The sequence below is a fragment of the Paramisgurnus dabryanus genome, chromosome 4 (assembly GCF_030506205.2).
Source record: "Paramisgurnus dabryanus chromosome 4, PD_genome_1.1, whole genome shotgun sequence".
Classification (NCBI taxonomy): Eukaryota; Metazoa; Chordata; class Actinopteri; order Cypriniformes; family Cobitidae; genus Paramisgurnus; species Paramisgurnus dabryanus.
Window position 1 is genome coordinate 42,440,191 of NC_133340.1, and position 27,712 is coordinate 42,467,902.

The 27,712-nt window shown below is 36.2% G+C and overlaps 1 protein-coding gene across 1 annotated transcript in view; it reads right to left on the minus strand.

The window, feature by feature from the left end:
* Positions 1 to 27,712, minus strand: part of chrna8 (cholinergic receptor, nicotinic, alpha 8) — a 104,926-nt gene that overhangs the window by 6,901 nt on the left and 70,313 nt on the right. Inside the window, exons 5-8 of the mRNA XM_065254679.2 lie at positions 8,764 to 8,843; positions 7,868 to 8,035; positions 624 to 818; positions 307 to 393 (exon numbers count right to left, since the gene is read on the minus strand). Coding sequence (XP_065110751.1) covers positions 307 to 393; positions 624 to 818; positions 7,868 to 8,035; positions 8,764 to 8,843 — 530 coding nt within the window. The remainder of the gene's footprint in view (positions 1 to 306; positions 394 to 623; positions 819 to 7,867; positions 8,036 to 8,763; positions 8,844 to 27,712) is intronic.

Here is a 27,712-nt window from a genome sequence, read left to right on the forward strand (position 1 = left end):
AAGATACTATTGTCTCAGACTGTATTCACAGGAAACAGATGTATTTTTTAACCGAAAGCATTCACTGTGTGTTGGTAAATGAGGAGCAATAGCTCATTTGCATTGAAACTTCACAGACACATTCTAGGCACATCCGAGACTTATATTACATTTTGGCATAATGTGTGCCCTTTAATGTCTTTGTATTACAGCCAGTGTCTTTTTATTTAATTTTGACATTACATTAGCACACAGCATTAGTTCTTTATTGAATTATGTGGTGTCTCTTACAACAGTACAGAAAGTCAGACGCACTCCTTGACTTACCAATGAGAGGAACCGAGTCAGAGGTGGCTGGCATGATCTCAGCCACTAGCAGCATAAAGACGGTTAATGACAAGAGGACAGTGATCCCTGAAAATTAAAGTATAGAACAAAGTAATGTCACATGCAGATCCCATTTTAAATAAATATCTTCCATGAATATTTGGCAGGGAACATGTTGAATACTTTTGCTACACTTTCAAAAACACGACTTTGTCTCCCACTTCTTCATCTGTTTTTCTAACAGTTGTTGAAACTGTATTTAGACATTGGCACACTCATATTAATCCCCATGGTGGGAGAACTTCTGTTCATCTTACCCAGTGATATCTTCTCTCCAGAATCTGCAGGCAGCAGGAACACTAGCAGAGCAAGACCAGAAATCAGCACGCAGGGAATGAGCAGGTTGAGACCGTAGTACAGTGTTCTTCTACGCATTGTTACAGTGAAAGTCACATCAGGGTACGGCTCCTTACAGCATTCATAATACAGCTCATTACGCTTCCCAGGAACAGCTGAAACATATAAATACAAGATTCAATCAGATGTACAGTAGTAAAATACAATGTGGCTATAAAGCTTAAGAGATAAGACTTAAAGTAATCCTCAATGAACAACTACAGTAGTAAAATTGCTTGTTTTTAAGGAGCATTTCACCCGTAGAAACATGAATCTTTATTGAAAGTGCGTCATACTTGTAGTCGAAATGTAACATACATTTCGAATTTAGTGCCTATTTGACTGAGAAAATGGGTGTTTGTAGTCTCACCCCCTCAAAAAAAGATATTGGACTTCCTGCTTTCAATTATGCAAAATGATGATTTTTACATAATTGAAAGAAAGAAGTGCAACACTGAAATCTGTGGCAACTGAGAAAATGATGCACAACCATTCAAAAACATGACTGGGGTTCTAACTATACAAAGCTTTATGCAAATGGGTGAAGTGTCCCTTTAAGCAAAACAATATCAGTGTTTACCCTAGGACAGTGGTTCTCAATCCTGGTCCTGGACTTGTCGAACAGGAAAAATATAATATGGCATCATAAATATCAGTGACCCATCCATAATACAAATTATATTTGTGAAACCTCACAACAATTGTGTCTGTCTGACTTTACAGCCTAGACGAAAAGATAAGCTTGTGATACTGTAGGATTAAACCACAGATAGGATCCTACATGACCTTAAAAGTGCTTAAACTTCTTAGTAAATACAAGCATTAGTCATCATTTTTTATTTTTTAGATGTTTTGTCCTTGGTTTTGATCTGAAGCACACTTTTAATGTGTAGCACACTAATATGTGACCCGGTCTGTGTTATACATTTTTCTTTAAAATCTGTAATAACATTCTGTAAAATATAATCTAAATATGAGATTTGGAGCATCAAAGTTTGATATTTACTCATTGATTTTAATTTTGGCTAGGGCTGCATAACAACTAAATCGTAACTTATCATTTGCAGAATTAAAGTTTTTGTTTACATCATATATGTGTGTATTGTGTATAATAATTATGTGTATATAAACACACACACACACACACACACATTCTGGTTTCCATGTTTTGTGGGGACATTCCATAGACGTAATGCATTTTATACCATACAAACTGTATATCATATTCCCCTAACCTACCCCAGTCCCTAACCCCAACCATCACAGAAACCCTTCTCCTACTTCACATTTTCAATAAACATCATTCTGTTTGATTTATAAGCTTGTTTCCTCATGGGGACCTCAAAATGTCCACACAAGGTCACAAAAACACTGGTATTCCTATCTTTGTGAGGACAATTGATAAATTACCAGGTACACACACACACACACACACATACACACACACACACACACACATGCATGTACAATTTTAAGTAGTTTGTATATATTAAGTATTCATAATTATGTATAATATAAATTATATATAAATATAAAAATGTATATAAATATAAATATTTGTTAAATATATACATGCATGTGTGTGTGTATTTATATATACATAATTATTGTACACAATACACATTATATAACGTAAACAAATCTTTAATTGTGCAATCGATTAGTTGCAGCCCTAATTTTGGCATTACCTTATTTAGTCACTAATAAATATATCAAATGTATGAGACTTTCACATGCATGGGTGAAATATTTGCTTTTCATTTCCCTAATTTTTTGCGGTGTAATTCAATGTGTCTTAAATCAAACCAGACCCAGGATTAAATAATACTGTCACGGCATCTAAAATGCATTAAAACAATGTTTTTTTTTTTTTTGAAAACTGTATTTCTTTCAGTTATGAGAAACAATAACACGACATTTTGCAGATCAGACACTCCTAAGCCGTCAGGGTCAGACAGCCCTCCTCTCCAATTGATTAAAATTAAATAAAAATTGTAATTAATCAAACTTGGCGGGCGAACAAAGAGCTTTCATCAGGATTTCACGCTGTACAATGACTGGTCAGAACTGTCATGGTATTCAGAGACAATCACATCAAACCAAATTACTGCTTTGAGTCATTTAACTGATTACAAAAGACTAACCTGAGTGATTGCCCTCTCTCTCTCTCTCTCTTAATTGTGTGCATGTGTGCCGGCATTCGTGTATGTGTGTACCTGGTAATCCTTAAAATCCTTTTGAACATTGTGGGGACATTTTTGGTCTTCATAAGGAAACAAGCATACAGTATAAATCATTCAGAATTATTTTATAGAATTAAAATTTAAAATAGCATAAAGTTTTCTGCGAGTGTTAGGTTAAAGCACTGGTCACCCACAGAGTTTGTGAGTCGCCCGCAGATGCATGTACGGGATCATGGGTTATTTAGGTTTCACTAGTGATGCCAAAATTTTGCAAGACAAACAACAGAAAAGCAACCAAAAACATATTAAAGGATTTGAGGTGACCGGAGCGAAAACTGGGTTAATCGTAGCACAGACCTTTTACATATAGTAGTTATATCTTACTGGGTTAAGCGATTGCGTGTCAGATGATGATTACCTGAGAATTTGTTAAAAGATTTAATGTGTTTTCATTAAGATTATACACTCTCAGAAAAAAGGTACAGAAGTTGTTACTGGGGCAGTACCTTTTCAAAAAGTACATTTTTGTATGTAAAAAGGTATATTGAATCCTCATATCTGTACCAAAATTGTACGTATTAGGACCTTTTCTAAAGGTACCATCCTAGTGACAAGTCCCCAAATCCAATCTCTTAATAACTGTGTTGTTGCCTAAAACAAGGGTCCCTAACATTTGTTACAATGCAGCCTGGTTTTGGCGGGGGTGGGGGGTCGCTGAGTAGCTGTTCGAATAAAGTGCAACCATGAATTAGGAAAATTAATAACTACTTTATTTATTGTTTATTTTCTATAACGTGTAAAACCATATTGTGGTGGATTGTTTTTTACTTTCATTGTTTCACTAGTTTGCCTGTCCATTTAGTCTTGATAAATAAACGGTTGCTGTTCTCGAAGGCAGCTCGAACCATGGGTCGGGCTTGAGCCCCAAGTTCAAGTAACAGAACAAAAGAAAAAAGGAGGGGATGCGTGGAGGAGAGATACCAGAAGAATTGCGACTGGGCGCGGAGGCACGAGAAAAAGAGAGAGTGTGGCCCTGTACAAAAGTGGAAATGATTGATGTTATTTGAAGGCGGCTCTTAAAGGACAAATACCCAATTAAGCTGTTATATAGCTATTATACCATTTTTTTTCAGGATGTTTTTGCGACCAGGTGGCAACTTGTCCACGATCAGGTACTGTGTCGCAACCCAGTGGTTGAGGACCTCTGGCCTAAAACATAGCACCATTTTGAAACATTTTAACACCTCCTAGCACCTGAGGCTAAAAAACATTTGTACACAGCGATGTTACCTGTAATATAAGCCATTAAGATAATGACATTAAAATGTATATTCCATTGATCTAAATGATACCTGTAATTACAATATTAGGGGAAATAAGTTACAATTTAATTCTTTCATAATTGTTTATCTCTTCATCACACATTTAAACCTCTGTCCATTACAATTAACCCCACCCATGGGGTAAGTTGTAATATTTGCACTTCTGTCACCTAATATGATTGTACAGGAAAGCTATAGTTTTTAAAAACGTTTAACTATTCGTTTATAGTAAAGATGTGTTTGTTGCCTGTGTAAAATACGATTAATCTAACTCAATTCTTTTATGAATGACTGAGCCAAAACCAACAAGACAAAACCAAGGGCCAGATTTACTAACAGCTTGCGCCGGCACAAACCATCATTTTGTCGTTAAACAACGACTGTTGGGATTTACTAAAGATGTGCAGTGGATCACTAGCACTAAAAAGGTGTGGTTTAGTTATTTTTTGCGATTGATCCTTTTGCATATGCATTTCTAGGAGTTTCCCTTTCAGACGCAATATTTTTGGGAGGAGATTATTCCTGCAACGCGATTTAAAGGGATTGTTCGGCCAAAAATGATATTAAACCCATGATTTACTCACCCCCAAACTGTCCGAGTTGCATATGTCCATCGTTTTTCAGACAAACACATTTTCGGATATTTTAGAAAATGTTTTAGATGTTTCAGTTGATTAAATGTAATGTTACGGGGTCCACGACCTTCAAGTCCAAAAAAAGTGTGTCTGTCCTTCACAAAATAAATACAAACAGCTCCAGGATGATAAACAAAGGTCTTCTGAGGGTAATCCGCACGGTGTTGTTGTAGAAATATCCATATTTAAAACTTTTAAAAGGATGAGAGATTACGCAGCCTACGGAGGTTATTCTGCTGCTGCTCTGTGCCCCCGCCCTCCGAATTTGTCATACGTCCCTAAGAAAAGTGCGTACACTACGCTAATACTCTCTCCTGAATACAGAGGAGTCTAAGATGGCGGCGCTACCGGAAGGTATTTATTTAAGTTAATAAAGTTTTAAATATGGATATTTCTACAACTACACCGCACGGATTACCCTCAGAAGACCTTTGTTTATCATCCTGGAGCTGTTTGTATTTATTTTGTGAAGGATGGACGCACTTTTTTGGACTTGAAGGTCGTGGACCCCGTAACATTACATTTAATCAACTGAAAGATCTAAAACATTGTCTAAAATATCCAAAAATGTGTTTGTCTGAAAAACGATGGACATATGCAACTCGGACAGCTTGGGGGTGAGTAAATCATGGGTTTAATATCATTTTTGGCCGAACTATCCCTTTAATGTTTGCGCGTGTGTTATGATTGGTAATATTGTTTGCCAAGCCATGTTATTAAGTCATAAGGAGAAATCACATAATACCAGACGTTTCAAAACTTGTAAACCTTTATTTTTTGTCATCCAGTGGTTTTTAGTGTCCTATGGCTTTTTTTAGCTGGGATTACACACCCCAAAATTTCCACTGTGATGTCCGTGGTGCTGAACTCAAGATCAGCTCTGCTTATTTGCGATCCTAAATTAATTTGCACTGCTCTTAGTAAATTGTATTGGTCATTACGGAAATCAGCTGTTGCGCCTGTGAATTGCGCTCGCACGCTAATTTACCCCATTTAGTAAATCTGGCCCTAAGTCTTCTACATGTATATATGCAAGCTACAGTCTTGCTGACTAGTAGATTCCCTCCAAAATTAATTTGTGTGTGTGCACGTTTTTGTATGCAGTGTTAAAGATGCCCATTCACAGACTGCCCATGTTACTGCACAACCTTGGCACTAAACTAAAAATTCCTGCCAACTGGAATCTGTGCCAAAGCACTTCCAACTACTATCAGGACCCCATCTGTTAACCAGACCATGGGTCACATTGTCAAAATGAGATACTGAGACATTGACGCGTAGATTAAACAGCCAGACATTAACAGATTATAAGCTTACAAATAACTCTGGCACAAAGAGGACTGGCATAAAAACACCTGTCTGGAAATGGTCACATAAATAATATTTGGCAATATTTGAAGAGTTTGGTTCCAAAACAAGCTAACACCTTTTTTTTCAGAAATCTTGTTTTTTTGATAGTGCATTCCAAATAATATCAATCAAACTGCAGTTGGTTTGTTTTGATTTAAAGGGACATTCCACCTTTTTTCCCGAAAATAGTCCCCTTGGTTACTTTCAATAACAGGGGACTATTTTCGGGCAGTGCGTAATATCGCTACACCTGCTGCAGCCATGTTACAGCAGCAAAGTCCTTGATTATTACACCAGAATGAGAGTATAGTTCCTAGCCATATCTGCCTAGAAAATCGCAACTTTAAATTTTCTGTCTGTCTTAGTACACGATGTAACTACAGAAGAGTCAAGTTTTAAATAGGAAACATATCAAACTCTTTGGTTATTTTTTAGCGCTATGCTAATGGTCTAATCAGATTCAATGGATTGTGCTAGAGTATGTTAAAAGTGCTTGCGCCAGACCCGGAGATCAGTTGAATGGATTCCAAAACGATAAGATTCAAATGTTTAACTCTAGGGAGCTGGAAAATGAGCATATTTTCAAAAAAAGTGAAATGTCCCTTTAAGCCTTCCTAACTAAAACACTACAACTAAGTAGCACAATAAAACATGATAACATAATAAACATGTTTTAACAACAATATCTCATTTTGAAACCAAACCCTTAATTTGTGATATTGCTGTCAAACATCTTACGATGTTGAATTTGATAAGCACAGTGTTCTTTAATAACACTGTAATATAAAACAAATGAGAACTACATGACTTTATTACAGGATATTGAAATTCTGTTTGCAGCGTCTTAAAAGCGTCATGAAAGTAAGGGAGAAATGCTCTCGTGAGGATTTGAGAAAATCATTCTTCACGTTTCTTCATTTTTGTTCTGCATCTGAGTACGTACATCAGACATAGCATTCTGCAAAGACCTTCTGTACTACGCATTAAGTTTGTGTTCCCTGCCGTCTGGCCGGCAGTAGGAAATTACCCACTCAGCATTCAGACCAGCCCACAATGCATTTACACACTTTTCCACGCAACTCCTATACTATAAAGAGAAATGATCAATAGAGTCCCTGCAGGCAAAGAATGAAAACCACTCAAACACACACACAAATGATCCACACAGAGCACACAATAATAAGCTACTGACACTTGAAAACCCAAATGTGTGAGAAGCAAACAGATCTATACCATTATAGAGAATGTGTAAGTGCTTTCATAAAAATGTACTTCCTCGCAAAAAGCCTTTGCCCCTCTCTCTTTTTATCTTGTAGGTATACAGTAGTAGTGTGTCATTTCTGTTTTCTTAAATACTTAAATTATGTTGAAAAGTTTGTCATCTATTATCATTTTACCCTTCAGTATGTCCTCAGTATTGTGTGTAACCCAAAAGGCAACAGTTTGAAGATTATCTTGCCTGCTATTAAACATGGCATGTAAGGTTTTATGTCAGTGATGTCATGAGAAACACGTGTGATGTGAAACCTATCACACTGTGCAAGATACCACTTAACACAAAGATTCTCAGTGTAGACATACATCCTAAGACCTTGGTTTGTTTGTCACGCAATCCTATTGTATGGCTTTAGAAGATAATTCATTGTATAATACAGAGCATCCATGAATGTCTTACCCACTAAATCCCACTCTCCATTTGGGATGTATGTCGAGATGTCCACGGCTTGCATCTGTAAATCCAGCAACCAGCCATTATGAGTCCAAGAACCAAATTTCAGGTCACATTTCTGTATATCGAATGGGAACCAGCGCACATCTATGTAACATGTGCTCTTAAGGATACCTGTATGAGCACACAAACATACAATATGTGGGCTTTAGTATATTGTCAAAATCACCAATAGCAATATTTAAAACAAAGTAAGGTATGTACTGAAGAGTAAAACGTATCTATTCTCATTTTAGTAAGTTACCGTGTAAAATAAAGTGATACTGCATAACTGGTGAAATGTACTTTTTAAAGGGCCCATATTATGCAAAATCCACTTCTACAAGGTGTTTGGAAATAAATGAGTGTTAGCAGTGTGTGAACACAACCACATTACAATGAAAAAAATCCCCCCACTCCTCCTATTTTAATTTCTATTAAACCAGATTCTGATTCTGATTAGACAGCTGTTTTGATTCTCTTGGTAATGTGATGTCACACCGACAAAGCCCCACCCACGGCCACTGACTGACTGGTTAATTTTACTCAAAGGTTTTCTAAATGTGTTCGTGAAAATCAGTAGCTCATTTGCATTGAAAGGTACACACATGAAAACAGCACATTTTGGTCCGCCCAAATAGGGTCATTTTAGACATGCTATAACAAATGATCTGTGGGCTTTTTGAAGCTGATACTTCACGGACAAATTCTAGGCACACCTGAGACTTATATTACATCTTGTAAAAATTGGCATAATAGGTGCCCTTTAAAGTGATTTATTGAATGGTCCACATCAGATTTTCTTATGTGGTGCCTTGTAAGATCTTGTGTGGAGGGGTTGCGGGGGTATAGATAATTCTTACCTGGTGGTAAGTACTGGCATGCACCTGATGCATTAACAAGGACGTTTGTATGGAAGGTGGCGTCAAACCTCTCGTCAGCACTGCAGAGACAAATGCAAAAAGCACGTGCGTCCGATGAAACGTCTATAGAAGATCCGTAAAGTTGCAAAGATAAAAGTCCCAAACCCAAAGAGATATTCTTTCTTAAAGTGAAGGCTCATCCACGCCTTCCTAAACACCTCATTTAAACACATTTAAACCCCACATATCTACATCACTTTGCGGGAAAACTTGCATAACACCGCCCAAATGTCACACTCGTGAGATATTTGGCCCAACATGCTGGATAGTTGGCCAAACAGAGCACACCATGCTTTTTTTAGAACGATGTGCTTTGTACAAATATACGTGTTTCAGAAAGGCGGGGCATAGGGAGGCAACAGTGGTGTACGGTATGTAAAAAATGAGGTGTTTTTTTAACCATAAACCGCATGAACACATTGCATTACACCAAATACTTTTAGCAATGTCATATGACTGATTAAATCAGTTGTTCTGTGCGAAAGAGCATCTACGCTTTTGTCGATTGCATTTCCACCACCTCCCTAAAGGATAATATTCCTTTCATTAAAACAGCAAATTCAATTGACATTGAGGTTATCATATAAACATCCTGCAGTTGTTTTATTCAAAAACCTTCTCATAATGAATGAATCATCCCAAAAACAAACAGGAATATGATTAAAACCTGAATTCAGGTGAAATCTCTGCAGAGACAGAAGTGTTGATAAGACCTTTATGAAATAATGTCATAAATCCGGTGTGACATTTAGAACTTATCATTAGTATGTAGGAGGTACGCAACATGGTTTTAAATCACAGTTATTATACGCATGTCCTGACCTTTTGTTTGGCGCATTAGCCAACTGTATTTATAACTCTATGTACAGCTGAGTATGTGAGGGGGATACAATTTGGTAGATGGTGGAAGGTGAGCGGTTAGGGTTGGGGATGTTAAGTATATTTTTTCTTGTATGTGTAGTATACAGCTTGTTTGTCAATATAAATGCATTTATACATTTGGCAAATCCTTGATTCGTTAACATTTTTTTTCTCTCTCTCGATTAGAAGGTAGCGGTTTGATTCGATTCTCGGTTTTTACATTTTTTTAAAGAACAGGTTGCTATGCAGAGATGTATAGTAACGAAGTAGAACTACTTCACTACTGTACTTAAGTACTAAAAGACAGTATCTGTACTCTACTGAAGTATTATTTTTTTCTTCTACTTCCACTTTTACTTCAGTACATTTTTTCTTTGAGTTTAATACTTTTACTCCAATACATTTTTTATGTGCTGCATAGTTACTCGTTACTCTCAAATGTTACGAATCATGGTCACATGGTGGTCTGAACCAATTGGAGATAGTGAAGTGCGACCCCTCCCTCCCTCTCACTCACAAATATGAGCCGGGGTTGTGGACAAATGTGAAGCGAAGAGAGAACCAAAGTGCGCGAGAAAGACAGAGAGAGAGAGAATGCGCAAGAAAGGGCGAGTGTGCGCGAAAGAACGAAACCTAAATTCAATGAAACACCTTGTACCTTTACCTATTACCATTTTATCGACAAATATTTCATTAATTCTGAATTCTCTATCGCCATATCAGTTAAATTAATCTGAATTATCTGAACATTCATGTCCTTGTACTTCTGCTACAGCCAAAGGAATTGTGAGTGTCCTTTAGCTTAAACATTTGAAATAATATAAACAATATCATATTCAAACTTTTGACTGTTTTCTTTAATAACTACATTACACAATACTTGTACTTTTACTTTCAGTACTTGAGTAGTATATTTTAAAATAAACTACTTGCAATACTTAAGTAAAAAACATGTTTAATACTTTAGTACTTCCACTTAAGTGCTGTGCTTAAAGAGCACTTCAACTTCTACTCAAGTCACTTTTTTGATAGAGCACTTGTACTTTTACTCAAGTCTGGGTCCCTAGTACTTTATACATCTCTGTTGCTATGCCATTTTTAGACAAGACTTTTATGAACTATAATATCTGACGAAGTTAGAGGAGGTTGACTGCAATCAACACGTGTGGTTTTTTTTCCGCATGGCAAGCAGACCGGATGTGACAAGGGGTTGTTGCAGCATCGACGATTCAATTTTTTTAATTCAAAGTTCGAGGTTGTGACTTAAAGGAATAGTCTACTCATTTTCAATATTAAACTATGTTATTACCTTAACTAAGAATTGTTGATACATCCCTCTATCATCTGTGTGCATGCACGTAAGCGCTGGAGCGCGCTGCGACACTTCGATAGCATTTAGCTTAGCCCCATTCATTCAATGGTACCAATCAGAGATAAAGTTAGAAGTGACCAAACACATCAACGTTTTTCCTATTTAAGACGAGTAGTAATACGAGCAAGTTTGGTGGTACAAAATAAAACGTATCGCTTTTCTAAGCGGATTTAAAAGAGGAACTATATTTCATGGCGTCATAACACTTTTGGAAGTACTTCGACTCGCCTGAAAAGTCCGCTCCACTTCTCCCTCTCATAATGGGAGAGGGAGGGTGTTACTGCGCCGAGTCGAAGTTCTCCCAAAAGTGGTATTACGCCAAAAAATATAGTGCCTCTTTTAAATCCGCTTAGAAAAGCGCTACGTTTTATTTTGTACCACCAAACTTGCTCGTATAACTACTCGTCTTAAATAGGTAAAACGTTGATGTGTTTGGTCACTTCTAACTTTATCTCTGATTGGTACCACTGAATGAATGGGGCTAAGCTAAATGCTATCGAAGTGTCGCAGCGCGCTGCAGCGCTTACATGCACGCACACAGATGATAGAGGGATGTATCAACTCTTCTTAGTTAAGGTAATAACATAGTTTAATATTGAAAATGAGTAGACTATTCCTTTAATTTCGATCATTTTCGATTAAAATCAAAATCATGACACCCTTAATTGGTACCAACTGGTACTAAATATTATGACCTTTTTAAAGGGTACCATCCCAGTGACATTGTAGGCCCATTTTTCTGACAGTGCAATATAGTGCATAACCATAACCATATCCATATTGATTATTTCAGCTAAATGGATCCTGATTCGTTTTTAGAGGTTCATCCTCTCTTGACTCATCCTAAGAGCCAGACAGCAAAGTCAGCAAGTTCCTCTTCTCTGCTCGTCCCATCCTAATATGGTGGTATGATGTTTTAGCTAATGCCTTCTGCCAAAAGCACAACTATAATTGGCTGAGTGATACAATTTGCCATAAGCAATGTTTTATGGTGCACATGATCTGGCATTTCATAAGGACATTTCATCAAGATGATGTATTAAAAGCTTTTTACATTCTTCACATTCTTCAAACTGGAAGTGGCAGCAAAAAAGCCATTTCTATCGTTGGATATTTTGACAACGCTTGAAAATGACATGTAGATTTATGAAGCAAGAGGCAATTACTCCATCAGACAATGATACAAAACAGATATTCTGTTTTTATTGACATATTTGTCATGGATAATTAGAATTGTAATTGAATGTGTTGAATGAAAACCACATGGTTATAGAGAACATAATAGTGTTATGACGGTATTATTAATTTGACAGAAATAAATGTGCACACAATGAGCACACAAGACCAACAGAGTAACAACTAAAAGGTCATGTTATTTATCATGTGTTGTGAGTAGTAAATATGAGGCACACGTTGTCACATAAAAATGATTGATGGTGACCTTTGACCTCAGGGAGGGGCTAACCTTTGACCTCAGGGGAGGGGCTGACCTTTTGACCTGCGAGGGAGGGGCTGACCTTTGACCGGACCACCCACGTTGTGAACTTTTGACCGGACCTCCCACGTAGTGAACTTTTGACCGGGACCTCCCACGTCGCTCTGAACTTTTGAACCGACCGCCCACGTAGCATTGAACTTTTAACCGGACCGCCCACGTTGCGTTGAACTTTTAACCGGTACGCCCACGTCACGTTGACATGTTTACGTCCGGGGTTATCTCCGGGACGCGTTAAATCATGTCCTCCTACGATAAAACAATAAAAACAGTGTTTACACAAGTGGTCTTCATTAAAACACATTCCATGCTCCCATCATAATTTATATAAGGTGGGACATAATATGTCTAATAAAAGCCAGGGAAATCAGAGTTACGACAATCACAAACATAGGCCATGCAGCTCGTGCGATACTCCGGTGAGTGAATGGTGAAATAGCATGGAGCATCTAGCTACGACGAAAAAATTTAACTTTTAACATGCACCTTTTTAGAATGCGTGACATCGTTATAATCTGCCATGCTGGCATTGAAATATTGTGAAATCCTCTCATTGATTAGTTTCATTAAACACAATTTTTTATGTGAAATGATCAAAGAAATTAAGTGTTCTTTCTTTTCTTTTAAACGTCATCCTGGCTTATAAGGCTATATTCATGGTGAGAATAAGCTGTAATTATATAAAGTAAGATTAGAAAAGATGTTTAAAATGAACTTTCTCTAATAATCTTAGCACTATGTTTGGATACGACTGATTAAAAAACATGTTCAAAAGTATCAACAAAATTAAAAAGGTTTCTCACAGCGGCAGATGAAATACAATCTAAAAGAATAAAGAACAATGAATTCTGTCAAGATGAACATTTTGTAGGATTTTCTCTAGAGAGTAAAAATTGATGTGTAATTTTTAATTCTGCATTTTGTATAGATGAACTGATTTTCAAAACATAAGTTATGTTTTTTTTTTTTTTCAAATAAACTGTTCAATACAAAGATATGGTCTTCTGCCACTTACACAGATCGTAGTCCTTAAAGTTGCATTCCTGAGAGATGCTTCCACTCCGAATCGTAAATCGTTATGGCAGTGCCCGTGTGAGGGCCGAGATATTTTGTTTTTTAACTCGTAAAGCATGTCCAGTCCTCCTGCGATAGCAGGACAGTGTTTATACAAGGGGTCTGCATTAATGCAGCTTGCGTTGCTTTCATCATATTAATAAGTACAGCATAAGTAAAGACAAAAAGACACATATTACAAAACATTACCAGTCTAAAAACTGAGACTTTTAACTTTAGGTTATTAGTATATTAGGTTTAGTATAGTTTTCAGACTTTCAGAAAGAACTCATCAACTTAAAGAATAAAGCACTTACCAATTACATTTATTTTAATCTCAAAAACTCAAGTTTACGTCTAGTATTTATTATTGCACCTGAAATACAAGTACCTGAGACATGCTCACACTCCTTAGCCAAAACACTAAAACTTTTAGTGCTTTTGTATTTAATAATATTTGACAAATTACTCCATACAAGACAATCAAATTATATGCATTCAATGAACACAACATACAAAGTCTAACTTCATCACATGCTTTGATGCACTCATTTCTCTGTCTCTGTTGTTCTCAGTTATCAGCTGTCGGCTATGTAAACTGTGTTTTTTATAAAGTGTATTAAACTCACACTACTCTTTACCCAGAATAACATGTACTTCTTCCGTGGTGACAAAGCGAGGTACATGATTTCTTCAATTTATATAAACACAAGTAAACTTTTTATTGTAAAATAATCAAATAAAATAGTAAGTCTAAAGACATAGGCTAACTGATGATCCTTACATATGAAATGCCTGCACAAAATCATCTAGGTATATTCTTAAATCGACGTTGGTTTTATTACACCATAATTTAAGAATAATAAATCAGTATATACTATAAAGATTCACTTTGCTATCATTTCCAACTAATGTTGATTTATTGTGTTGTACTCAAAACATCTGAACTTCAGTCAGCTTTTTGGGGGGCTGATCATTAATTTACTTTTTAAAGATTCCAACATCTAGTTGATTTTTAACCCTTACCTATACATGTTGCTTGGCTCACTGTAAACCCGGCATGCTTACCGTTATGTTTACCTTTAAATGACAGAGAATATAATAGCACTTACCCCATAAAAACAAAAAATGTCATCACAGAAAACAGTAAGAAACCATCTGGTAAATCGAGTGTTGTAGAACAACGAGTGAAATCTATGTGTTAGTTCAGATTAAAAATACCTCGCTTTATTATATACAGCTCCACAAGGCAAAACAAAGATCTCACGTAGTCCATCATGTTACACCGGCAGTTTGATTATTGTGACCACCGTGTCCTTTAGTGCACTAGGGGCATTATGGGAAATGTAGTCATTTTCACAAGGCGAATCGAACAGTGTATGTGTTAAAGGTGCATTGTGTTACTTTAAAAAAAGACAAAAATGCTAAATAATATACATAACTATATTATCAGTGGTGTATAAGGACCTTACATAATGAACTGAATTGTTTCTATTACCTAAGAACGAGCCATTTTTATCTCCATACACCGCGGGTCCCCTTATACGGAAGTCACCGTCATATCTCTACAGTAGCCCTAAACGTACAAACTCCTCTAAAGAGCACGTTTCTTCCCTACGTTGTCTCAGACGATGACATGTTTGTCGTGCGACAGCTACCATATGGGTTTTAAAATTGAAGAGTGAGTTGTCTGTGGCAATTCACAATCTCACCACTAGATACCGCTAAATTCTACACACACCATCTTTATCTGGCTACTGTTTCCAAGATGCATTACGATCTAAGCCATCGCACTGGGAGAGAGAGTACATAGTGAGACATATTATTTACCATTTTATTTGTTGTTGTTGACACAATTTAATGTAAAGTGGAAGATCTTATTAATTTTTAAAAAATAACAGCTTAAAGATAACTATTAGGGCTGAAACTAAAAACCCTCATATTAGCTGTGCACATTATGAAACTGATTTTATTTCACCTGTTTTACAAGTTAAGAAAAATTTAAGCGTTCCACATAAGAAGCAAGAATTCCTTTTCCTACGGGTGCATAGAGCGGAGAGGATGATATAGAAAATACCGGGAAAGACCTTTCCCACTGACACTTTAATATTCTATAGCTTCATAACTCACACCGATGACTATGTGATGAGGGGCGTGTGAATTGCTTTGTTTAAAAGGGACGGGTCAGGATTTTTAGGTTACAAATCAGAGCCTGAAACTTAGAGCTCTTACTACTCAGATACGACGCTCTGGCATGTTCGTATAGCGGCAAATTTGAAGGCTACTTTCAGGAATTCTTCATTAAATTGTTTAAAGCAAAGTTTTTAACACGGCATAGCTCAACTGTGCAGGATTCAAGGAGTTGCAGACGCTATTTTTGAGGACGGTGCAAGCACGACCGGAAGCTTAACAAAATCAGGGAGAGACTTGTGGACGTACATTGTGGAAAGTTGACGCTGCGGATTCTTGAAAAGAGAGCACAAATGTCACTTGAGCGTGATCACAAACGCAAGATGCCGTACGCGCGCGGTCCTCCAGTTTTTAAAGAAATGCTTTCAGAACACTGCAGGAGTGAGCTTGTTAATCTTTTTTATGCTGTAATATCTGCAAATGCTGATGTGTGCTTGCCGCAAAATTACTGCAAAACTGATGCTGAGCGTGTAACCAACCTCAAGAAAAAAACAGATGTCGTGAAAAGTCTGGACAAGTCTTTTGATAAGAAGGTTCAAGTGTCTGTTAACGCAGATGAACCGATCACTGTGTTCATCAAAAAAGCTCTAGATGCTTTGTACGAATGTGGCGATGAGGAGTTTGAAATTGCTAACATCCTCCACATGTCTGCATATGTAATAGATGTATGTGTTGCCGTAGCGACAAAGAAGGACCAAACCAATGTGCGTGAAATTGTTGAAGTTGCTGCTGACTTTATGATCGACAAGGGTCTTGGCGCATGCATACACTTTCTATTGTATCTAGACAACATCATAACCTTTGATGATGCTTGAAAACAATGCGAGTTCTTGGGACACCTCGTACACTTGAAAACACATTCGCTTTTTTCACAACCTAATTTTAAACATGGTCTTTTAATTTTTCTTCACCTTCTTTCCATCTATAGGCTGTTTATTTGATAAGTACTGGTTTCAGCTTTTAGAAAGTTCGTGATAAACGTTTGTGTGTAATGTTCCCGCTTCATTCGGTCATTTGGACATGTAGAAATCTTGTTCATAAAAAGCGTGACACTTGTTATGTTATGTAAAAATAAAAGTGACTTGCATCAGTATGAAAAACTAAATCCCCATGCATGACCTGACACAAATTTGGTGATTGTGTTATTTAGTGATTTTTACATAGACACGTCAGTTACTTTGCATAAACTATATAACTCTATGAAACTTGTGCTTCAATAACTGAATCATCATTTCAAAACTTATCAGGACCATTTTAAGCACATTACAACATACATTCATTTATTTACTATTCGTAAAACATGCGTAGTTGCAACGCTACCATTCAGTTAGACTTTACATTTCTAGACTGTGTTTTTTCTCAAAGGTTGCTTATATTTACAGACAACACACTACACCCAAGTGTATCTTAACAATGGCAAACAGGAATAACAACGTTTGCAAACAAGTGTAGTTAAGCACTTTGATTTTTGACATAATTTACAGAAAGCAACAGTGAATCATCAAAACGTTGCTAGTTTTTAAGTTTCCGAAAGTATAAATTTTTTACTTATCACACTGGTCCTCGCAAACAAACCAGGAACGTTATTCATCTGAACACTTTCACCAAACCTATGTCTTTGCTGTTTTTAGCTGTATTTATTTAGACAATCTTTTTGAGGACGGTGCAAGCACGACCGGAAGCTTAACAAAATCAGGGAGAGACTTGTGGACGTACATTGTGGAAAGTTGACGCTGCGGATTCTTGAAAAGAGAGCACAAATGTCACTTGAGCGTGATCACAAACGCAAGATGCCGTACGCGCGCGGTCCTCCAGTTTTTAAAGAAATGCTTTCAGAACACTGCAGGAGTGAGCTTGTTAATCTTTTTTATGCTGTAATATCTGCAAATGCTGATGTGTGCTTGCCGCAAAATTACTGCAAAACTGATGCTGAGCGTGTAACCAACCTCAAGAAAAAAACAGATGTCGTGAAAAGTCTGGACAAGTCTTTTGATAAGAAGGTTCAAGTGTCTGTTAACGCAGATGAACCGATCACTGTGTTCATCAAAAAAGCTCTAGATGCTTTGTACGAATGTGGCGATGAGGAGTTTGAAATTGCTAACATCCTCCACATGTCTGCATATGTAATAGATGTATGTGTTGCCGTAGCGACAAAGAAGGACCAAACCAATGTGCGTGAAATTGTTGAAGTTGCTGCTGACTTTATGATCGACAAGGGTCTTGGCGCATGCATACACTTTCTATTGTATCTAGACAACATCATAACCTTTGATGATGCTTGAAAACAATGCGAGTTCTTGGGACACCTCGTACACTTGAAAACACATTCGCTTTTTTCACAACCTAATTTTAAACATGGTCTTTTAATTTTTCTTCACCTTCTTTCCATCTATAGGCTGTTTATTTGATAAGTACTGGTTTCAGCTTTTAGAAAGTTCGTGATAAACGTTTGTGTGTAATGTTCCCGCTTCATTCGGTCATTTGGACATGTAGAAATCTTGTTCATAAAAAGCGTGACACTTGTTATGTTATGTAAAAATAAAAGTGACTTGCATCAGTATGAAAAACTAAATCCCCATGCATGACCTGACACAAATTTGGTGATTGTGTTATTTAGTGATTTTTACATAGACACGTCAGTTACTTTGCATAAACTATATAACTCTATGAAACTTGTGCTTCAATAACTGAATCATCATTTCAAAACTTATCAGGACCATTTTAAGCACATTACAACATACATTCATTTATTTACTATTCGTAAAACATGCGTAGTTGCAACGCTACCATTCAGTTAGACTTTACATTTCTAGACTGTGTTTTTTCTCAAAGGTTGCTTATATTTACAGACAACACACTACACCCAAGTGTATCTTAACAATGGCAAACAGGAATAACAACGTTTGCAAACAAGTGTAGTTAAGCACTTTGATTTTTGACATAATTTACAGAAAGCAACAGTGAATCATCAAAACGTTGCTAGTTTTTAAGTTTCCGAAAGTATAAATTTTTTACTTATCACACTGGTCCTCGCAAACAAACCAGGAACGTTATTCATCTGAACACTTTCACCAAACCTATGTCTTTGCTGTTTTTAGCTGTATTTATTTAGACAATCTTTTGTTTTCATAGTTTTGATCTGTTCATGTCAACTTTCTTCTGTATATCTTTCTCAGATTTCATAAAAAACATGCATTTACCTTTAAAACCTTCTTAATGTATTTATTACTTATCCGTTATTTGTTATACTGTAGGTCATATTTTTGAGTTTACACCATTCATTTTTATAGAAAGTATCAGAAACTCACATTTACATGGAATTGTGATACATTTTACTTTTAATTGTCCCCAGGAGTGAGTGCTGGTTTAACAGTGGTAAACTGTTATCATGCCGTAATCCTGAAGGTTTATAAGCCAAACAAGAGTCCTTCAACACCTCACACCATACTGATTTCGTTTAACTGTAAAATGATGTACAGACGAGTTCAAATTGTAAAAACAGTAGTAAGAAAACTAATAATGTTTAACTAGTACAATCATCACTTATAGTTTTGTCATATGATGATGATATGTTGTTTCATCTTTCAGGTGTTTGTTGAAGTATTTTGGCACAACTGTTTATTCCAATCTTTAATCAGCCATACATGACAAAAGTTTTTTGTTCTTGTTTATTTTAGTTTAACTCAAAATGCAAACAGAAATTGTAAGATTTCATGTTTTCAGGATTCAAGTGCACAACACATTGCGATTACTGTCTCAACTAGTTCTCTGATTTATCTAGAATATCTACAAAGTAACGATTGTTAATATCTTCATGCACAGGACTTACCCACAGAGTGTTTGCTCTGGTCTCATAAAAACAACCATTTCACTCAAAACCTATGGCTTCTCTGTCTTAATGTCATCAATTTATTATTTTGTCTACATCATCACCAAAATGTTTCACTATAAGAGTGTGCAAACTGTTTTACTTCGGTCTAGATTTTTATAGAAAGCTTCAGAAAATGTCGGGGTGCTAACATTTACAAGAATGATGAAGGATTTTACCTTTAAATGGTCCAAAGAGTATGCCCTGGTGTACAAGTACTATCTTTGTTGCAACCATCAAGAATATTATGTTCGTAACAAGAATTATATCAAACATATGTTGCGCGTGTTCTAAACGATGATATTGCAGAGAAACTATTCAAAAGAGAACCAACTTTAACGTAATTTTATATGGCCCCTTGATTTTAAAAAACACAGATTTTTTTCTAACAAACAGTTATAATCACTTCACAAGCCTAAATGTTTAGAAACATAAATCTTTTTGAAGACCTCACACAATAGTGATTTCATCTATCTGGAAAACTTTTAAAAAATATACGCACATGAGCTCAAATAGTAAAATCAGTTGCAAGATATACTATTAATGCTCAACTAGTACATTGTATAAACTGTTAGTTTGTATAAATGACATGTCGCGTTTATAGGGGTTGATGACATATTTTAGACGCAAGTTGTTTATTCTAATCTTTAAACAATTGTGTATGACAAAAGTTGTTCTTACTGAACTGACATTAAGGAACGGTACTGAAATGCTAAAACTAGGTAGATACAACTTCAACACAATATAGATGTTTTTAATCTATTGGTACCGATTTTAAATGTGTCCAAACTATTTCAAACATTACTAAGTTGTAGATGTTTGCATCTTAATTTACAAGGTTTTTAACAAACAAACACACGTTCCTGTTTTGTCTTGCTCTGTTTCATAGCATTGCAACTACATACTTAGGTACACCGCATTATGTTGAAAGGATTACTAAGTTAAAGCTAAACAATCTTTATTATGCTGTAGACGTATGGCGTATATTTTCTATGGAATTGATGAATTTACAGATTCAAACATTAAATTTTTCCTATATTTACTGTTTCACGGTGAAGGTTTTAGTAAGTAAATCTAAAACACACTTCACTTTGTTGCTGCGTTCCCTTAATCGTCTAGCAACAATTTTCAAGAGATTACCAACATGTATGATGTGCTAACTGTCAGGGGATCTGAGATGTACTTTATTATTTTCTGACGTAATTAAAAAGTTAACTATCTAACACTTACTGCACAATAACTTAAGCGATAAAGAGTTTGACAAATGTTACATAACCTATAGAAACGAAACAAACTGAATTACAAAGTCACTGACATAAAGTTTACACTTACAAAGAAAACAAATCACGCAGATGTTTAAAGTGAAGTTGTTCCACCCAGAGAGGTGTGTCCCTAACTCCAGGACTCCTATCTCCGCCTACCTATTACATTCATTAAAACGGTTCAAGTTTGGATCATTCAACGTATTCGCTTAACAAGTTTCAAGAAACGATGAACTCCTACTGCTACACCAACACATTCGCGCTACCCACACCAGAGCATTATGAGGATGAGAGAACCTACAGCTGGACCTGTGCCCTCAAGAAGGCCCGTCCAATGCCTGGTGCCAATGCGTCCCCTGCAAAGCCTGATGGAGGTCCATCACCCTACAACAACACCATTTGTACGTCTCCAGTAATGCCTGATGATGTTCCAATGGACCTGTGCCCTCAAGAAGGCCCCTGCGATGCCTGCTGACAACTCATGGCTGGATGAGTTCTGCATGGATCTGTGGTATCGCACCCTGACTTTCCTCACAACTCAGTGTGGTTGCACTGTAACAACAGTCTGCTCAATACACTTTGCGAGATCGATTCCACAGACTGATGGTTTCAAGATCATAAAAGCAAACGTCGTGATACTTCTGTTGCAACTTGTTGACAAAAAGCTAAAGGCGCTCTGTAGCATCTGTGAAAACTCTTACCTATGTGGTTTGTGTGTGTGTGTGCGTTTTTACAATATCAAATAATGATCGGACTGCTGTTTGTGAAATTATTGATCCGACGGATGCTCACATCCTTGAGAAAAACGTTGTGATGTGTATACATTTCTACGCTACATTGGTGACATATGATGTATTTCTTTTACTTGCTGCGAAATAAAATCTTGTTTCACTTTAAACATCTGCGTGATTTGTTTTCTTTGTAAGTGTAAACTTTATGTCAGTGACTTTGTAATTCAGTTTGTTTCGTTTCTATAGGTTATGTAACATTTGTCAAACTCTTTATCGCTTAAGTTATTGTGCAGTAAGTGTTAGATAGTTAACTTTTTAATTACGTCAGAAAATAATAAAGTACATCTCAGATCCCCTGACAGTTAGCACATCATACATGTTGGTAATCTCTTGAAAATTGTTGCTAGACGATTAAGGGAACGCAGCAACAAAGTGAAGTGTGTTTTAGATTTACTTACTAAAACCTTCACCGTGAAACAGTAAATATAGGAAAAATTTAATGTTTGAATCTGTAAATTCATCAATTCCATAGAAAATATACGCCATACGTCTACAGCATAATAAAGATTGTTTAGCTTTAACTTAGTAATCCTTTCAACATAATGCGGTGTACCTAAGTATGTAGTTGCAATGCTATGAAACAGAGCAAGACAAAACAGGAACGTGTGTTTGTTTGTTAAAAACCTTGTAAATTAAGATGCAAACATCTACAACTTAGTAATGTTTGAAATAGTTTGGACACATTTAAAATCGGTACCAATAGATTAAAAACATCTATATTGTGTTGAAGTTGTATCTACCTAGTTTTAGCATTTCAGTACCGTTCCTTAATGTCAGTTCAGTAAGAACAACTTTTGTCATACACAATTGTTTAAAGATTAGAATAAACAACTTGCGTCTAAAATATGTCATCAACCCCTATAAACGCGACATGTCATTTATACAAACTAACAGTTTATACAATGTACTAGTTGAGCATTAATAGTATATCTTGCAACTGATTTTACTATTTGAGCTCATGTGCGTATATTTTTTAAAAGTTTTCCAGATAGATGAAATCACTATTGTGTGAGGTCTTCAAAAAGATTTATGTTTCTAAACATTTAGGCTTGTGAAGTGATTATAACTGTTTGTTAGAAAAAAATCTGTGTTTTTTAAAATCAAGGGGCCATATAAAATTACGTTAAAGTTGGTTCTCTTTTGAATAGTTTCTCTGCAATATCATCGTTTAGAACACGCGCAACATATGTTTGATATAATTCTTGTTACGAACATAATATTCTTGATGGTTGCAACAAAGATAGTACTTGTACACCAGGGCATACTCTTTGGACCATTTAAAGGTAAAATCCTTCATCATTCTTGTAAATGTTAGCACCCCGACATTTTCTGAAGCTTTCTATAAAAATCTAGACCGAAGTAAAACAGTTTGCACACTCTTATAGTGAAACATTTTGGTGATGATGTAGACAAAATAATAAATTGATGACATTAAGACAGAGAAGCCATAGGTTTTGAGTGAAATGGTTGTTTTTATGAGACCAGAGCAAACACTCTGTGGGTAAGTCCTGTGCATGAAGATATTAACAATCGTTACTTTGTAGATATTCTAGATAAATCAGAGAACTAGTTGAGACAGTAATCGCAATGTGTTGTGCACTTGAATCCTGAAAACATGAAATCTTACAATTTCTGTTTGCATTTTGAGTTAAACTAAAATAAACAAGAACAAAAAACTTTTGTCATGTATGGCTGATTAAAGATTGGAATAAACAGTTGTGCCAAAATACTTCAACAAACACCTGAAAGATGAAACAACATATCATCATCATATGACAAAACTATAAGTGATGATTGTACTAGTTAAACATTATTAGTTTTCTTACTACTGTTTTTACAATTTGAACTCGTCTGTACATCATTTTACAGTTAAACGAAATCAGTATGGTGTGAGGTGTTGAAGGACTCTTGTTTGGCTTATAAACCTTCAGGATTACGGCATGATAACAGTTTACCACTGTTAAACCAGCACTCACTCCTGGGGACAATTAAAAGTAAAATGTATCACAATTCCATGTAAATGTGAGTTTCTGATACTTTCTATAAAAATGAATGGTGTAAACTCAAAAATATGACCTACAGTATAACAAATAACGGATAAGTAATAAATACATTAAGAAGGTTTTAAAGGTAAATGCATGTTTTTTATGAAATCTGAGAAAGATATACAGAAGAAAGTTGACATGAACAGATCAAAACTATGAAAACAAAAGATTGTCTAAATAAATACAGCTAAAAACAGCAAAGACATAGGTTTGGTGAAAGTGTTCAGATGAATAACGTTCCTGGTTTGTTTGCGAGGACCAGTGTGATAAGTAAAAAATTTATACTTTCGGAAACTTAAAAACTAGCAACGTTTTGATGATTCACTGTTGCTTTCTGTAAATTATGTCAAAAATCAAAGTGCTTAACTACACTTGTTTGCAAACGTTGTTATTCCTGTTTGCCATTGTTAAGATACACTTGGGTGTAGTGTGTTGTCTGTAAATATAAGCAACCTTTGAGAAAAAACACAGTCTAGAAATGTAAAGTCTAACTGAATGGTAGCGTTGCAACTACGCATGTTTTACGAATAGTAAATAAATGAATGTATGTTGTAATGTGCTTAAAATGGTCCTGATAAGTTTTGAAATGATGATTCAGTTATTGAAGCACAAGTTTCATAGAGTTATATAGTTTATGCAAAGTAACTGACGTGTCTATGTAAAAATCACTAAATAACACAATCACCAAATTTGTGTCAGGTCATGCATGGGGATTTAGTTTTTCATACTGATGCAAGTCACTTTTATTTTTACATAACATAACAAGTGTCACGCTTTTTATGAACAAGATTTCTACATGTCCAAATGACCGAATGAAGCGGGAACATTACACACAAACGTTTATCACGAACTTTCTAAAAGCTGAAACCAGTACTTATCAAATAAACAGCCTATAGATGGAAAGAAGGTGAAGAAAAATTAAAAGACCATGTTTAAAATTAGGTTGTGAAAAAAGCGAATGTGTTTTCAAGTGTACGAGGTGTCCCAAGAACTCGCATTGTTTTCAAGCATCATCAAAGGTTATGATGTTGTCTAGATACAATAGAAAGTGTATGCATGCGCCAAGACCCTTGTCGATCATAAAGTCAGCAGCAACTTCAACAATTTCACGCACATTGGTTTGGTCCTTCTTTGTCGCTACGGCAACACATACATCTATTACATATGCAGACATGTGGAGGATGTTAGCAATTTCAAACTCCTCATCGCCACATTCGTACAAAGCATCTAGAGCTTTTTTGATGAACACAGTGATCGGTTCATCTGCGTTAACAGACACTTGAACCTTCTTATCAAAAGACTTGTCCAGACTTTTCACGACATCTGTTTTTTTCTTGAGGTTGGTTACACGCTCAGCATCAGTTTTGCAGTAATTTTGCGGCAAGCACACATCAGCATTTGCAGATATTACAGCATAAAAAAGATTAACAAGCTCACTCCTGCAGTGTTCTGAAAGCATTTCTTTAAAAACTGGAGGACCGCGCGCGTACGGCATCTTGCGTTTGTGATCACGCTCAAGTGACATTTGTGCTCTCTTTTCAAGAATCCGCAGCGTCAACTTTCCACAATGTACGTCCACAAGTCTCTCCCTGATTTTGTTAAGCTTCCGGTCGTGCTTGCACCGTCCTCAAAAAGATTGTCTAAATAAATACAGCTAAAAACAGCAAAGACATAGGTTTGGTGAAAGTGTTCAGATGAATAACGTTCCTGGTTTGTTTGCGAGGACCAGTGTGATAAGTAAAAAATTTATACTTTCGGAAACTTAAAAACTAGCAACGTTTTGATGATTCACTGTTGCTTTCTGTAAATTATGTCAAAAATCAAAGTGCTTAACTACACTTGTTTGCAAACGTTGTTATTCCTGTTTGCCATTGTTAAGATACACTTGGGTGTAGTGTGTTGTCTGTAAATATAAGCAACCTTTGAGAAAAAACACAGTCTAGAAATGTAAAGTCTAACTGAATGGTAGCGTTGCAACTACGCATGTTTTACGAATAGTAAATAAATGAATGTATGTTGTAATGTGCTTAAAATGGTCCTGATAAGTTTTGAAATGATGATTCAGTTATTGAAGCACAAGTTTCATAGAGTTATATAGTTTATGCAAAGTAACTGACGTGTCTATGTAAAAATCACTAAATAACACAATCACCAAATTTGTGTCAGGTCATGCATGGGGATTTAGTTTTTCATACTGATGCAAGTCACTTTTATTTTTACATAACATAACAAGTGTCACGCTTTTTATGAACAAGATTTCTACATGTCCAAATGACCGAATGAAGCGGGAACATTACACACAAACGTTTATCACGAACTTTCTAAAAGCTGAAACCAGTACTTATCAAATAAACAGCCTATAGATGGAAAGAAGGTGAAGAAAAATTAAAAGACCATGTTTAAAATTAGGTTGTGAAAAAAGCGAATGTGTTTTCAAGTGTACGAGGTGTCCCAAGAACTCGCATTGTTTTCAAGCATCATCAAAGGTTATGATGTTGTCTAGATACAATAGAAAGTGTATGCATGCGCCAAGACCCTTGTCGATCATAAAGTCAGCAGCAACTTCAACAATTTCACGCACATTGGTTTGGTCCTTCTTTGTCGCTACGGCAACACATACATCTATTACATATGCAGACATGTGGAGGATGTTAGCAATTTCAAACTCCTCATCGCCACATTCGTACAAAGCATCTAGAGCTTTTTTGATGAACACAGTGATCGGTTCATCTGCGTTAACAGACACTTGAACCTTCTTATCAAAAGACTTGTCCAGACTTTTCACGACATCTGTTTTTTTCTTGAGGTTGGTTACACGCTCAGCATCAGTTTTGCAGTAATTTTGCGGCAAGCACACATCAGCATTTGCAGATATTACAGCATAAAAAAGATTAACAAGCTCACTCCTGCAGTGTTCTGAAAGCATTTCTTTAAAAACTGGAGGACCGCGCGCGTACGGCATCTTGCGTTTGTGATCACGCTCAAGTGACATTTGTGCTCTCTTTTCAAGAATCCGCAGCGTCAACTTTCCACAATGTACGTCCACAAGTCTCTCCCTGATTTTGTTAAGCTTCCGGTCGTGCTTGCACCGTCCTCAAAAATAGCGTCTGCAACTCCTTGAATCCTGCACAGTTGAGCTATGCCGTGTTAAAAACTTTGCTTTAAACAATTTAATGAAGAATTCCTGAAAGTAGCCTTCAAATTTGCCGCTATACGAACATGCCAGAGCGTCGTATCTGAGTAGTAAGAGCTCTAAGTTTCAGGCTCTGATTTGTAACCTAAAAATCCTGACCCGTCCCTTTTAAACAAAGCAATTCACACGCCCCTCATCACATAGTCATCGGTGTGAGTTATGAAGCTATAGAATATTAAAGTGTCAGTGGGAAAGGTCTTTCCCGGTATTTTCTATATCATCCTCTCCGCTCTATGCACCCGTAGGAAAAGGAATTCTTGCTTCTTATGTGGAACGCTTAAATTTTTCTTAACTTGTAAAACAGGTGAAATAAAATCAGTTTCATAATGTGCACAGCTAATATGAGGGTTTTTAGTTTCAGCCCTAATAGTTATCTTTAAGCTGTTATTTTTTAAAAATTAATAAGATCTTCCACTTTACATTAAATTGTGTCAACAACAACAAATAAAATGGTAAATAATATGTCTCACTATGTACTCTCTCTCCCAGTGCGATGGCTTAGATCGTAATGCATCTTGGAAACAGTAGCCAGATAAAGATGGTGTGTGTAGAATTTAGCGGTATCTAGTGGTGAGATTGTGAATTGCCACAGACAACTCACTCTTCAATTTTAAAACCCATATGGTAGCTGTCGCACGACAAACATGTCATCGTCTGAGACAACGTAGGGAAGAAACGTGCTCTTTAGAGGAGTTTGTACGTTTAGGGCTACTGTAGAGATATGACGGTGACTTCCGTATAAGGGGACCCGCGGTGTAT